The sequence below is a fragment of the Diuraphis noxia genome, unplaced genomic scaffold, assembly GCF_037042655.1.
Source record: "Diuraphis noxia isolate RWA-SAM2 unplaced genomic scaffold, SU_Dnox_SAM2 contig0004, whole genome shotgun sequence".
NCBI lineage: Eukaryota > Metazoa > Arthropoda > Insecta > Hemiptera > Aphididae > Diuraphis > Diuraphis noxia.
Window position 1 is genome coordinate 35,106,555 of NW_028301714.1, and position 16,694 is coordinate 35,123,248.

The 16,694-nt window shown below is 27.1% G+C and overlaps 1 protein-coding gene across 1 annotated transcript; it reads left to right on the top strand.

Moving 5' to 3' along the window:
• The first annotated feature begins 477 nt into the window (after window positions 1–477).
• LOC107165627 (GILT-like protein 1) lies at window positions 478–16,205 on the top strand. The gene is made up of 5 exons (XM_015513959.2): window positions 478–964; window positions 14,555–14,695; window positions 14,771–14,953; window positions 15,329–15,481; window positions 15,577–16,205. The coding sequence occupies exons 1-5, from the start codon at window positions 692–694 to the stop codon at window positions 15,748–15,750; spliced, it is 924 nt and encodes a 307-aa protein (XP_015369445.1). The 5' UTR covers window positions 478–691; the 3' UTR covers window positions 15,751–16,205.
• The last annotated feature ends 489 nt before the right edge of the window (window positions 16,206–16,694 follow it).

A 16,694-nucleotide genomic window follows, 5' to 3' on the forward strand; every position in this document is an offset into this window, starting at 1 on the left:
AGTTAAATATAATATCAGTCTATTTAGTATTTTCCTTATAATTCATAAGTAACTGCAATTTACGATAACTCGTTATAAATATTATATAACATAATACTTTTATCGTAATTATGTAATTATTTTTATACACATGGTAGGTGTTTTAAAACCAACAAACACTCAGTAATAACTCATGGAAATCAATAATATTATATCATTAATTACATTATGATCTGAATAGAAACGAAACATGATTGTATAAAATTTAAATTTAAAATAGGTAGTATGTATATGTATTATACTACATTTAGACGTTTTATTTTACACTCATACAGTTTTGGGCCAGAGCAATGACGGTTTGTACCGGTTTTGGTCACCAGACGTCGCGTTGTCGCGGCGACGGCCTATGTTTCCCCCACCTGACAAGGCATCCGAAAAACGCAGCGTACCCACCAACTGGCAACCGCCACCGTATAATATGATGCCGTATGCCCGGTGGCTGGCTTTCTCATATGCGTTTATGCAGACAGACGCCGGTTTTCGAAGCGCTCAGACATAACGGACGCCGAAGTTGTTGTTATTTGTTGTCGTCGTTTGATACACCTTCAAGTGGATTTCTTCTTCTCAGCAGACATCATATACCTACAGTTACGGTAAATAAATTTACGTTCATTAATTTTGAACTGCACAGGACGAATATAATTGGAAGAAAATGGAAAACCGGGCAAGGACTACGTTCGTGCTGCTGACAATTGTATTTGCTTTCGCGTTGCAATGCGTTTCGGTTGAAGCGAACACCAATATTGCCAGTTCTGCTGCATCCGGAGCCCCTGCACCCGTCAACCCTGCACCCGTCAACCCTGCACCCGTCAACCCTGCGCCCGCTAACCCTATGCCCGCCAACCCTGCACCCACTGTTGTATTGTCACCGGCAGAGAATATCGACAAGACAGAAACAGCTTCGTTGACGAATAACAGCGTCTCGGTAAGTAAACGTAATGATTATGGAAAAGAAAATATGTACATAAACCAGGATAGATTATCATTAATTATAACCGTTTTTATTACTTACCTACTACAGATATCACTATATCGATAGAGACGATAGAGTATAGCTTGTAGATATATTAACTCATCGTGTAAAAAATATGTAGATTGTAGGTCGTTTAAAATAGTCAAGCCGGTGTTTCCAATATTTATACCTACTTTGGTCTTTGGATTCATATCAACGGGTCTTTTAATACTTCCGCGAGACCCGAGTTCGTGTGAAAGATAAATTTCCTTCGCGTGTTCAATGAATATAATGTAATAATAACAAAAACGATATCGTAAAACAAAAACATTATCGAAGATTGTTGAATAACAGTTAAAACTAAGAAAACGACCGGTTTTAAACTTCGATAATTCACCGGGAAGTACGTATGGTTTATGAAAGAAATAGTTAAGCCGACATTCTGTGACAGTATTAAATCACTTTACACTGTTATGGAAATATATGGAATATTGATTGTATTAATAAAAAATGTAATTATTATAATTTTAAACTATGAAAAATGTTGATCTATAAATTATATAGTAAAGCATATAATGATATGATATATGTAGTAGGTACACGAATACTATAGATTATATAGTATATACTATATAGGTAGTCCTCAAGATCAAAGTAGACTGAAGTCTAAAATTGCTATTGTTTTAATTATTATTTCCATTGTACATTATTATGATCATTTGTGTTATAACTACTTTTAGTAAATAGGTGAATATTTTTATGATTTTCAAATTGCATTACCTACCTAAGTTTTCAGCCATATGTTTACTCATATGTGTAAACTAACTTGGTAAATAATTCATAACGTAGGTACAATATTCTATATTCCCGATTCCTATCATATTGAACGTTATTATTATAGTATCAAAACCGACACAGGCAATGGTTAAATAATTTTTAAAATAATTTATAAAACTAATAAATATTAATGTATACCTGAAAGTTTTGAAAACACATCTAATGGTTATATTTCTATATTTCTAAACGTTTGAATAAATACATTTGTAACTATTTGAAGCTTAAAGTAAGTTTTAAACTTGAACATTGAAAGGTCATAGCCAGTCTTATGCATTTCATACTTAATCGTGTTTAATGTTAACATATCACACATGCACTACTTTTACAGTATTAATATAATATATATGTATTATTATAATAATATAAAATTTAACTTTTTGCCAATGTACTTAACGTTAATTTATAAATTTATATTTTTTATTTTATTTGTTATAAGAATACTTTATATTTTTATATATTGGTATTGTACCATTGTTTGTTAGCATATTGTTGTGAATAGGTTGTTTTTATCGGTGTACGAAATACACGAAGCATAATTGCTTTGTATTATAATTTATATAACTAAAGTAGGTAAGTGGAAATTGAAGTCTCTGTTTTTACAGTGAAATTGCAAACAAGTTTTAATTTTTATGATTTAACCGACAAAAAACAGTTTCAAATATCTTAAAAGCGTGTTTTGGATTTTTTAGTTTTCCATGATGTTTCTATAATATAGATTGAAACTTCAATCTTTGTGACAATTTTAAATAACTTATAGATTTTGAGCGGAGCGAAGAATGTGTTGATTTTATCATGATGTGTGTTTTTTTTTAATGTCCTCACGTTTTGGGGTAATAAAAATGTTTCGATTTTCGAATTCAGTACCTGTTGGGTGGAAAGTGAATATAGTTGGTACTTTGGGGGGTTAAAAGTAAAAAATTCTCAATATTTTTCTAAATAATCGGGATAAACAAACTAAACATTAGGGGAAAAACGGGAATTTTTACGCACAATCAGTTTTCTACAAAATAAATTTTGGTTTTTGATATGACTTTAAATCAAATAATCTTAGATAGGTACATGAAATTTTCACCAAATGTTTATATAAGTATATTCTATGTACCACGTAACTTTCAAAAAATTTTGACTTAAGTTGAACTATTTATAAGCACACCTATGCAATTTTCGATGATTTTTTTTATTTTTAGAAGAAAATATACAATCTATATTTTAGGCATAATAATTATATGTGCGATAAGGGAAACAAACAATAGGGTGATTTACATAAATTTGAGGAAAGAAGCCACCCACTGAGGCACTGATGACACTTTCGTCTTGGTTTATCATATTAAATATTTAGTTATTATATCTTATATGTTGTTATTTAAAGTAATAAATCTCTGAACCATTTACGTTTAAGTCGCCTTGGAGGGCTACCTGGGATTGTGAGGGATGATAAGTTTTTAATGAGTGGATTTGAATTAGATGATAGACAGTTATGAAATTTTTTATAAAAACGTTTAGCTTCGTCATGAATAGTATTTAAGTTACAATCTAAATGTAGGGTATATTGTTTGATATGTATGGAGGGGCGTTAAATAATTTCCTTAAGGTCATATTTTGGGAAGCTTGAATCTTATTCAGGTTTGACTTTTTAGCATTTCCCCATAGCTGCAATTTTCGATGATGATTAGTTTTTTTAAAATTAATATTGATAAAAATTGTATTGGTTGGGTCAAAAAGTTTCAAAGGCTACCAACATATTGTTTCAGTGGTAGTTGAAAAATATTAAAAATACAATATGTCGAACTGATATACGATACTATTTTTATTTCTTGAATTGAAATGAGTTTAACTATAGTTTATATCACTCATCATTTTCTTTTAAGTTAAATTAATTAAATATAAATAAATTCATCTCACATTCATTGTCACACGCTCTTAATTCATTATTTGTATCATATTATTTATACACGTCTTGTAAATAAATAACATAGTTATTAAAAATACGAAAACCAAATATATGCATATCATATACATATTGGTATAATTGAATCAATTAAAATAATATAGTTTTAACATATCTTTTTCATATCTTAAGTCATTAAATTCTCTACCGACATTTTGTATTGATTTGGTTTTAAGTAATTATAATTAAAATTCTTTACCAAAATTGACGTTTAAATAATCTTTCAATAATTAAATAATATATCATTATGTATATATATACATATTTCAATATTTGATTATTAAGGCTTACAATATTATGCTCTACTATTTAGCAACATTTAGATTCATTTAGTTGATGATTCACTGAATGTAAATACATGGTAACCAACTATATTATAACATCTGTTTACACGGTTCAACTACACAATTTTGTTTTATGAATTTGTGTCAGTTTTACCAAATAACGAACACATTTTAAAATTCTTAAATACGTCTGACTTAAGTAGTACCTATAGTATTCATTAAAATATTTCTGTAGTTCGGTATTTTACTATTGCTGTCCTGATATAATAAGATCTTCTAAAGTTGTTAAGACAACTATTATATTTGCAGATAGGTATATTGTATATTGCTTAAATATATCTTGCATAATAAAGGTTATTTAACATTTTATAATACATTTTTAGGATATTTTTATAGTGAATTAAAATATTATATATTGTTGGTGATACTTTTGGCTTATAAAAATAAAATTCATTAAATTGTTCAGGTCTTAAAATATTGAAGTCATAATTTACTTATTTATTGCGTACTTAAATAAATACACATACTTCAATATACATCTGCTAGTTGCTACATTATATACATTATAATATTATATTGCAGTGCCTAACTAGTTGTATTTCTACCTAATTATAATAATTAATATTAAAACATATAAGTTACTGAATATTTTTATCGCGACATTTAATCCTTATGTTATGTCAAAAGGTATTAGTTATTATGGAATTTATAAAAGGCAATCTATAAAACTTAAACAGTTGTTGTCAGTTACATACTTAAATACAGACATTTCAGCACTTTTAGAGAAAAATTAACAGTTAGGTATATATAAATACTTAATAGTAATTTAATTATTAAAAGCTGTATTTACCCCAAAAGTATGTTTTTTTATTTTATGTTAGTCATCTTTCATGAGTCACGAACTTTGTGAAATATATACACACCCAATATGTTTTAACCTAGTGAAAAATAATGACTCTTATATAAATTTGTTGAGTGTTAATCTTTATTTTCTTTTTGAGTAGTTTTTATTTATATTAATCTTACATTTATAAATTATACTCGTATTAGTCGTACTTATTAAAAACTACCATCATAAATAGCACTGTATAAAAGAATAATTATAGTATGTTTTACTTATGAATACTTTTAAAATTGAAACATGCGGTTTAGTTATAAAAGAAAATGTTAAAATATATTTAAATTTTGCTTTAGAAGATTTATATAAGTTACCATTTGGCTATAAAAAACTAATGATACTTAAGCACTTTATAAATGGGTTCAATTGTATACTATACATATACATTATTAAACAATAAAAATCTACCAACATCATATATTAAATGTTTAAAAATATTTTCTGATTTATAGTTAAAATACGCTCTCACGTAATGAGTAAAATACATTAACTTGATCGATATGATTGTTGGTAACAACAGTGTTTTGTAGCATACAACGGTACGCTAGTGTTAAATTTAAAATTAACGCAAATGTACAGGTGTTAAAGTATGGCATCGCAGTTGTCATAAGTACCTAAATATTAATACTTAGCAAAATAATCGTTATACATACGCGTTAAATACATATATTGTATATATATCTGTGTTAAACCTAAAATCCAGATAAAAAAACGTTTTGTTTTTTTTCTCCACTAGGTATGTTTTTTTCCAATTAAACAATTATACATCTTTCTAGTACTTCGAAACCCAAATTTTTATCTAGATACAATGTTAAACTTTATTTGGTATTTCTCGATCAATTGACAATTGTATTACCTTTTTGCCTTATTGTAATATAATAGCATTTCTTTTATACGCGAATATTCTAAAAATAAGTAGTTTATTTTCCTAATATTAATTTAACCAACATATTTTTGTGTATCCTAATAAATGGGTCAACATTTATATACGTTTCGACGTTTGACCCAATTGCCTAATATATAATGTTTAAAATTTCCATTTTACAAATGGAAATACCTTTTTAATAATTTCATACACATTAATACATTACTATCAACGTACCTAATCGATATATTTTTTCAAATGTCAACTTTTGTGATGATGTTTGAAACTCCATACAAAAGACATATATGCAGACAATGAATGGACAATGAATAATACGTGTGTAGTAAACAAGTAAACATGCATTTTAAGTTTAATAGCATTTTCATTTTATTAGGTCATACTGTCAAAGTTTTAAAGTAGATTGGTAAACAATCTTAGAAATAATTGGCAAACAAGCATAATATGTCTTGCAACTGACCATCGTTATTTCCAAAAAAAGAAAAACTATAACTCGCAATTCGTTTCAAAAGTTTTACTATCCAATACTTGTCAATTTTTGACACACTTATTTATGTAAAATAATCTCTTTAAACATCGTTACTTGTAGTATCTTTCTTGGTCAAGGTTATTTTACTTTACCAAAAGGTTCAAAATGGATCATTATTTTTAAAGTTTATTTCAAATAGAAGAATCACATTAATACATTTATGTATTTTTATATTTTATGACAAAGTAGTTTTACGAAAAGGTCTTTTCACTCTATACTTCTTGTCATTATTGTATATTATATTGTCCATTAATTAAGCCTTTACATATGGTCCAATGTACGTAACAATTTATACTTAATAGCCTAAATAAAAAACTATGTTAAAACATTATTTTTACTCTTAATTTTTATATTTACATAAATATAATAGGTGGTGTATTGGGTAATTAAATTACCAATAGGTATTTTTGTGTTCAAAAAAAAAAATACATCCTTATATTAGTGAGCTTTGATAATAATAATTTATTTATATTAATCTGAATTTTAATATTATTCACTAGGACCTCTGGTTTTTATAATAATTCATTTGAATATAATTTCTCTTCGTAAACACTCTTCGCAAATTGACCACAAGTGTCCACGACTATATATTATAGCAGACCAACTAAACATAATATTACTAACCAAAAAAGTGAAAGCACATATTATTTTCAATTTTATTTACAAAAAAAAGTAAAACCCTGTAAAGGAGGAAAGGAATAGTATGTACTATATTGTATGTCAAATTGCTTCAGGTTTGCCATCAATGAGACTGTGCCGTGAAAGTATCTTGCTTTTCGATCGTTAAACTTGCACACGGCTTGCACCAATATAATAATAATATTGAAGATGATCGGCGGGGGACAACGCACCGGGCAGATATAGTAATTACATTGGTCTTCCCCAAGGTTATATCTCGAATATACGTGAAACACTCAAAAAGAAAAGATGTGCTATAATTTTTTTTATACATTCATTTATAATGTTCTATGTGCAAGATAGATTACCTAATAATATTTCAATGAGTACTTTTGGTTTTTCAAAATGTATTATAACTGAATTGGTAATTTTTATTCTTAAGTTAGATTATTAAAAATCATGAAATAATAGCAGAAACCTTACTAAGTCTAGTTTTAAACCTAGATTTTTTTTTTTGTCATTAGGTATACTTATATTGTATAATAATTGTATATTTTTACGAGTTCTTGGGGTAAGTAATTTAGGTATAATGTATATATAAATAAATATATACATATATTAATTTATTCTATCTGCTTTGTTTTGATTATGACTCCTAGAGAAAGATTATTGTAGATGTGAGATGTCATAAATCTGTTTTTAACTAATCAATTATATTATAGAAGCTTATAATTTAATGTCGTTTTATTTGAGATAAAATTGTTCAAGAGACTGTACAAACAAATTATTTATCATATCATGCTGATATTTAGTCGTATGTTATCGTATACAGTCTATATTATATTATATTTACATTTATAAACCTACATGCTAGATAAAATTCTCTATGGAATAGTTTGATACTATACTGAATTACTTTAGTTTTTAAGTGTCTTAAAAAGATAGATTGTTTAAATGATCTCGTATAAGCAGAATTAGATTGTTAAAAATCAACTGGAATGTTCCCATCACATCGGAATCCTCTGGTTTCTCTGTGTAATTAACATCATTGTACATATTTTTGAATACATTGTTTTTTTTTAGCTATTTCTATTTAATGAGCAACACACACTCTCATTGATTCTTATGAATATGTTTAAAACCGTTCAAGTCAATGTACTCTAAAGATATAAAAGATTTTTTACCTGTTGGTACTCATTGGTATTTGGTTTACCTACAAAATAATATAATCTTCAAGAAACACGTTATTACGTTCTGTAGCGAAAGGATTTTTGCATAATATTAAGTTAACTGCGATATACTAATAGGTACCTATACTATACTTAACAGGTACTTATATTTTAGTTTTATACGTACACGGATAAGTACTTCAAAGTAAAAAATCTCTAATGTTTTTCTCTAAGTTAATATATTAAACTATTTTGTAATTTTTGATTCAGAAAATTATTTGCCATAGTTTGGTTTTACATTAATGTGAATTTTCTAAATGCTACCATGTATGTATGATAATTTTTATAAGCCTTTTGAATATTGAAAATGCTTTAATTTTATTTTTTAGTAATTCCTGGTAAATAATTGTATTCAGGTGGTTTCACTATGTGAATGGATTTAAAATAGTCTCATAGAAGTAGACTTTTCATCATAGTCTAGAAAAACTAAAAACGGGAATATTTGCCCAAAACCAGTATTTGGTAAAATAGATTTTGTTTTTCGATGTCAATTGGGAAGTATATATAAGAACGGTAGACTGTAGAGAATTGAAATCGTCACCTAATATTTATATATTTATATTAGAATTTTATAGACACGATGATTGATAATACAATAATTTTTAAAAATACGTGAACTGCCTTCCTATTTTTAGAAATTTACATTTTCGGAGTTTTTTTTTATAAATATTGATAAAAAATGTTATGCTCAATCAAAAAAATTAAATTGAATACAACCTTGAATACTTATGTTACTCATAAGTTGATCGTATTGCAACTTAAAAATATCGAAAATACACTTTCATAAATTAATACAAACCATTTCTTTTCGCTTAGTACTTATGTTCTAAAAAGAATTTGATTGCAAATTATCCTCTTGTTTTCATTTAAACCTAGTATTTTGCATATTTTTTTGATTTTATCCTCGTCCACCTATTATTCATGATTGCGAACGTTTCTATAAAAATGTCACATCTTTGACGAAGATGCACTATAATCCGCCATTCACTCTTCAATATAATATAGATAATAAGTATAACAGCTAATATGGTCGTTCGAGACAATATTAGTCGCACATGCACAACTTTACGGGTAGATAGATTTGTATTACATTATTGCACATCATGACCCAAATGGACATTAAATTTCTCGCTCATTTCAGATTATTTACATTTGAAAACTAAATAAAATAAATTATAATTTATGATTACGTCATATAATATTATAACTACATTATATCGTATAGACTATGGGCTGTATATATTATGGTAACCTATAAAATTTAGTACATGTTATTATTTTTATTATGCTTCGAATCATAATTTATAATACTCTTTTAAAGAATTCCATTGATTTTTTTTCATAGTTATTATTTAAAACTAATGTTTGACACTGTAATATTTGTCATGATTATCTCATACTGTTATAGTGACTGTAAATAGTTTTTGTGATACATATACCAGTCAAAATAACCCCTGTCACAAATATTGAAATAAAGAACCATATGGTAAAAGATAAGAGTTAAGGTTTTTTTTTTATTTGTTATGACGAACCCATGATGCACTAAACTATCAAATGTAGATAAAATACAAAGTTAAATTGTGTTTGTTTTCTTACTAATATGACATTTTTTAAATACGAGTTAAATTAATATTATTTAAAAACGTTAATTATTAAAAACCATATATTAATAGTAGTTTTATAAAATAGCCGTTTTTAAAGATGGTTATTGTGATATTATGTTAACGTCGTCCTTACCAGAATTATTTATTGACATATAGACGTTTTTATATAAACTAAAAAAAGTATAATAATATTTTTTTTTTTTAAGTTTAAATATGGGTGTATACCTATTATTACATACAATTATACAAATTTAAATTTAAATATTCTTGTTGTATTAATTATTAAAACAATATATAAGTTTTATTTATTTTTAAACAGCTCGTGTTTTCCATTTGAGTTTTTTCGAAGACCTAGATGATACTGTTTAATGTGAATGCTTGTTTAATATACATTTTAATTTTTACATGAATTGTTAATACTACTTATTACGATTACTCAGTGAAAATGTTTTAGTTGTTCATATTGTATTTATCCGACCAACGGCTGCTAACATATTATCCTATTATCATAGAAACACTTGCGCGTAGTTATGATAAAAATTACAATTGACAGACAATATTTACTTAATAATGCGTCTATGCAAAATCAATGTGTTTACTTTTATAGTTCTACATGCCGTTACAGTACATCAATATTTTAACATAAAGTTTTCATTAGTAAACCTATTTTAAACAGCATAAATAATAAACGTAATTTAAATTTAAAATTTTACAATAACAAAAGTGCCTAGTTATATTTTAATTTAAATAAATGATGTTGTAACTTGTAATCTTAAGCTAGGTGAATGTTTTATAAGTACCTATTTAATAATTATATAAATATAATAATAGATTGTATTTTTATATTTTATAAATCTTGAACAAAAGTTCAATACATAACAGTTTTTAAATAATATGTAGGTAGTTAAAGATTAAAATAAATATTATAATATAGCATAATGTGCTCGTATAATAATTGAATATTTTTGTAATTAAATAAGTTCAATAATCTTCATAACTTTATACATTAGATACGTAAAGGTACTAAAATTATATAATATTTCATTATTGCAATTTTTAAATAAAAAAGTATTGCGTACAAATCTATAATCACATATTATTATATAGGTATTTAGAGATCGTTACTATTTTTAACAGAAATACAGTGAGTTGTAAAAAATTACGTTTTATTTGTCATATTATAATGGTATATTGTAGTATATATAGTGTATAGTGCTATAATGTACGTTATTTCAAAATGTTGTGTTTGAATACGTTGTGGCTATAGTAGTTGTTTCGAATTTGAGTCTGTTTCGTGTAAAGGCCCCCGGTATTCTCGTAACTAGCCTCAGGAAAAGGGGTGCGCCATAAGCTAGCCGTTGTGCCGATACAGTGACGAGATGTGGGAAACTGTGGGCTTGTGTGGCAAGTGAGAAGGGGTTGATTTGGAGAGAACGGGAATGGGTTGTAATGTGTAGAGAGACAGAGAGATTTCGCACGCGAATAATAAAATGGTCCAGACGGTGTGCGGGCCCTCCTCTCCACTATAATATATTATGTAATATATATAACTATATATACATAACCCGCCGACCAGTCTGTGTAGCTACGCAGACAGGTCTACGGGGCGTGCGGTTGGTCGTATGTACGCGGTGTAAGGGGTAAAAAAACAACCGAGACTCACCCACTCCCATCCCTCATCACCCGTCTTAGACCATACTACCCCTTCACCATTCCACCCTCTCAGGTCGCGGGTAACTACGTTAACCCTATTGAATTTCTATACAGAGGTAAACGGACAAAACGAGAACTGCATGAATACAACATATTTATAAATTGTATGTATATATAAGGCCTCTCAGCATGGCCAGATTTCTGAGTAGAGTATTGTTGAAGGGAGGGGTAGTCGTATTGTATATCGGGAATTCCAAAGGCGCGTCTGGGCCGCCGATGTCTTTTATCCGCGCCACTAACTATCGTCAGTTAAATCTTGTGTACCTATATTATACCATTTACATTTTGTACCCTAGTATTACTCTACAAATGTATGCCCTACCTATACATTACAGGTACATCTAGACTGGTCGCTATGATCGAATCACATGGTGTTATCAATCATCATTATCGTTGTCTTATTGTACTTGGTATTATTGTTATTTCGATTTATCGAGATATCATCATTTAAGATAATCGATATTTAGTATATGTATCAATAACTAATATATTATAGTATATAGGATATTATGGTATAACACAAAGATAGTTTTAAGAACTATTTTAGCATTACGATTAAATCCAACGGTAAATTCCTTGACTAAAGATTCAATCTAAGATGGCGCGGTGGCTAATAAAAGCATTAGATATACAACGTTCCGAACAAATTGATGATTATCAAATATACTGCATATTTTGTAGTTGTACAACATTACAAAACCCTACGTGACACTCCAGACACTCAGCGGGTGGTGGTCACTGATGAAAACCACACTTTGTGACATTTCTTTAAACATTTTCGGCATTGTTGAGAAAATTGAAAAGTACTAACTCCACTAGATTTCCAACATAAGTGCTGGTACTAGGTTTTTACGAAACTCTTGAGACAAAGTAGTTTACAGTATAATAATGTATAACACGTCAACACGTTTACTCATATTGTTTATCTTATAATGTTATAATTTGTTAGTAATAAATTATATGTAAAAAATATTGTATAAACTAGTTTATTTTTTGTTATTATGAACAAACTGTATATAATATAATATCCAGACATATTTTATCACATAAACATGAGTAGCGCGACTGCACTAGACCCTTTAAGTGCAAGATTATGGGTGTGTGGCCTGCTCGACCGGCCCCTGATTTCCTAAAACCATGTATTTTCAAATAATTTAGATGGGCATTTACAAATGATAAGTTTTGTATCGACAGATAAAACACGTTTACCTCTATTCATAAAGGTGTTCGACGTGTGAAGTGCGATAACTCCTTAAGCATATAAGCGTGTATGTTGCTCAATACTACTCGTATTTATACCTGTGGTATTCTAGGTCCTAGGTGCGACAAATTGGTAGCTACTAACTACCAACACAACGTTTTGTACAAAGTATACCTAATTGATTATTCATTTTTTACAAAAATTTCATTAAAGTAGGTCATTATAAAAAAAAAAATTTATTAATAGGATTGGTGACATATGACAAACTATAACCATTATTTATTAAAATAATCAATTATAAGTAAACTTTTCACCTACTTTAATGAACTCGTTGCATGTTACATTTTATAAATTAAATTAATGTTTGGATACATTATAAATATTTTTTTTACGCTTAGTCATTATACTAATTGTGTTTTATAAATATGTTAGATGTAAAAAAATCACGAAACTACAAAATGGTTGTTTGAAATATAATTTATCTACAAGTTAAATGCTACTGCCATAATTCTATAACAGACTCATATGTAATATGTTTGAACAGTTCAGTGCATTGAACTTTTTTTTCATTGTGATATGGAACAATGAAAAATATGGTATCCCAAAAATAATTCTATGATTTTCGAGCTCAATAGACGGGTAGTAAATAATGGTGTAATCGAGTGAAGATTGGATTGTAATCGTAATAATTGAACAAAACCTTTATTATTCGATAACTCTGTACATTTTAATGTAGATGTAGGAACATAAGTAGGTACCTGTATGGCTATTGGCTATAATATAATCAACCTTCCTACACATATACGACACACAGTTTTTAGTTCCAACATTTCACCCGAAACGTTTCGTTAAAGCACTTACTAGTTACTGCTACTCAGCGAAATGAAAATGAATAGCGAATGATTTTAGTCTGGATGTAATACGCACTGATATGACACAGCGATAATAATCTCTGTCAGTAAATAATATTTACTAAATATATGTTAAAACATTTATAAATATGGTTTTTATTCCATATTTGTCATTTGTTGATGGTATTTTATTAAATGTATATGATATAGAAAAATGATTTGATTTGAAATTTGAATACAGTCGGCTGAATTTTATAATATTACAATTTACAGAATTATATTTTGAGTAAAAAAGTTCCGTCATTCAATTGTTCCTACATTCATGTCTTATAATACTAAACAAACAATAAACAACAAAACAAAATAAATTAAAAAACATTTTTATATAATATATAACCGTATTATGTTTTTTATATTGTTTTCTTAATATTACCTCGGGTAATTAACATGTTTTCGAATTAAATACCGCCAGAGTTAATTTGTTTCTGGTGCACAATAGACACGCATTTGGCGAACTTGTATACGATGATCATTGTTATACAATAAAGATACGCGTATTCTTGTTTGAAATTTTAACCAGTTACAACATGTACAATAATATTTTAAATATTTATAAAATAAAAATCCCATCGAAGCTATTATGCGAGTTATTGAATATATGATTTAACATTAAAGTTTAAGTGATCTAGAAAATATAATATATTATAATGTTATAAGTTATAAGTTTATAACAATTAACTATAGGTAGGTATTGTATTATTGGTTAATGAAGGCAATGGATATTTTCAAACTTTTGTTTTGTTATAGAATGAGTATACAAAGAAAATACAGGTGTAGGTTATAGGTGCATTTAAAGTTAAAATCTAATGAATGCAGAATATGTAATAGTATTAATATTGTATTAGTAATAACTAATTATTATATATTATTTTAATATTATGTAATTTACTAATATATTTTTATTGCAGAAAAATATTGTGGATATTGAAGTATACTATGAAGCTTTGTGCTCGGACAGCGTTAAGTTTGTCTCAAACCAATTAATGCCTACATTTAATAAACTAAACAAGTTTATCAATGTGACATTTATTCCTTTTGCTCAAGGAAATGTAAGTTTAAAAAAAGTCAATAACTAGTTTATTAATTTATATTATTTTTTACAATATTATTGTTATTGTTTCCAGATCACTGTTAATGCTGACCAAACTTTAAATTTCACATGTAGGCGTGAAGGAGAGTGTGTCGCCGATAGAGTACATGCTTGTGGTATTAATAAAATAAAAGACAGTGAACGTTTAATAAAATTTGTGAATTGTTCTCTGTCCGAAGGATACAATAGTCCAAATAAAACAGTGCCAATCGACCTGGTATATGCATTTGTATGATTAAATAATTGGTTTCTAGTAATACAAAATTTCATAATTTGATTAATCTTTGTTTTAAGTAGTTTACCTACCTACCTTTTTAAAATGCAAAGATTTTTAAAGAATGCAGTTGCTACTGCTAAGTATTGATCCATTAGTACCCATATTGATTTAATATCTGATATTTATACCAAAACCTTCACAAATGTGTACTTGTTGCATCATTTTTAAAATAGTACAAAATAGCCATAGTTTACTGAAGTAATATTGTTCTATATTTTCTCTTATCAAAATATTTTTATATTGAAATAAATTTTTTTAATTGCATTATTACTTATTAGTTTTTAGATAATAACTCGCTATTTAAAAATGTTATAGTGCGGCAAAAATAGTAACATTGATAGTTCTGTCATTACGGAAATCACTAATTGCGCTACCAATAATACAGAATCTAACCCATTGTTGCAAGATTATAAGAATAAGTCTTCTTCTGCCAATGTGACAACTGTACCCAAAGTTTTAATCAATAAGGTAAATTTAAATTTATAAAAAACAATAAACACTTATTGACTATTATTATTACAATTTCTACTATTGTCTCTAATGTGGTTTATTTATTATACAAGAATTCTACTCAAGACTTTGCATCAACAGTACCTTTTATGGATGCCATATGTAAACAAATTCCTCATGAATTGCAACCTGAAGATTGCAAGACTTCTCATAGTGGATCAGATACACTTGTTGTTGGAGTACTACCAATAATCATTGGTGCTTTTTATTTCATAAAACTGATCTAAATCTTAATATATAAGGATTTCAATATTTTAAGTTTATATTTTAAATTAACTATTCATCTTATAATCTGTTAGTTCTGTAAGTATCTTTTTTTATTACCTATTATTACTCATTTACCATATTTATTATCTAGGTTGCCACACCCTTATATAATTGTAATTAAAAATGTTAGTGTGTATTCTTTTGTCTTTTAGACTTGCATAGTAGTAGATTGTATGCGGTAGAACTATTAGAAACACGCCATGATTTTTAAAGGACATTAAGAAACATAAAGAAATGACTTTAAATTAAAATATTATGTATTTTTTTTTTAATCTGATTATCTAATGAAATGTTTTCAAGTGGTTTAAATATCTATGTAATAACCGTAATACCTATAAACATTTCTGTAAGGATCTAAAATTATTATTAGTTAAATTATTTTTCATTTATTATATGTTTAATCATTATTGTGAGATATTTATTTATTTTTATTATTATGTGTACACACAAATCAATGAATACCTACCAATTAAATGCCATACAAATTTAAAAAATGCTATTCCTAATTATTGAACTCTTTAACAAATAGAGTGTAAATAGGTGTTTAGTAATTATCTTTAAATAATAAATTGCAAATTAACCATTCTACTTAGAAGCATTTTTTTTGTAATTTTGCTTATTTAAGTATGTGTGTTATAAATTATAGGCAATCTATATATATTATGCTTATCTATTACAATGTAATCAATAGCCAGTATATCAATGATTAATGTCTACTGAACATTAAAAATAATATGTTAACATTTGAATTTATAAAATTTGTATGGTTGTCTTAACTTTTATTATAACTATGACATAATATGACAGTAAAAAGTCAAAATTATGTTAGTGTAAATACAATTAGCAATTAATAATTTAATATATTGAAATCATTAAAAATAATAAGAATCAAATTTAAAAAGAT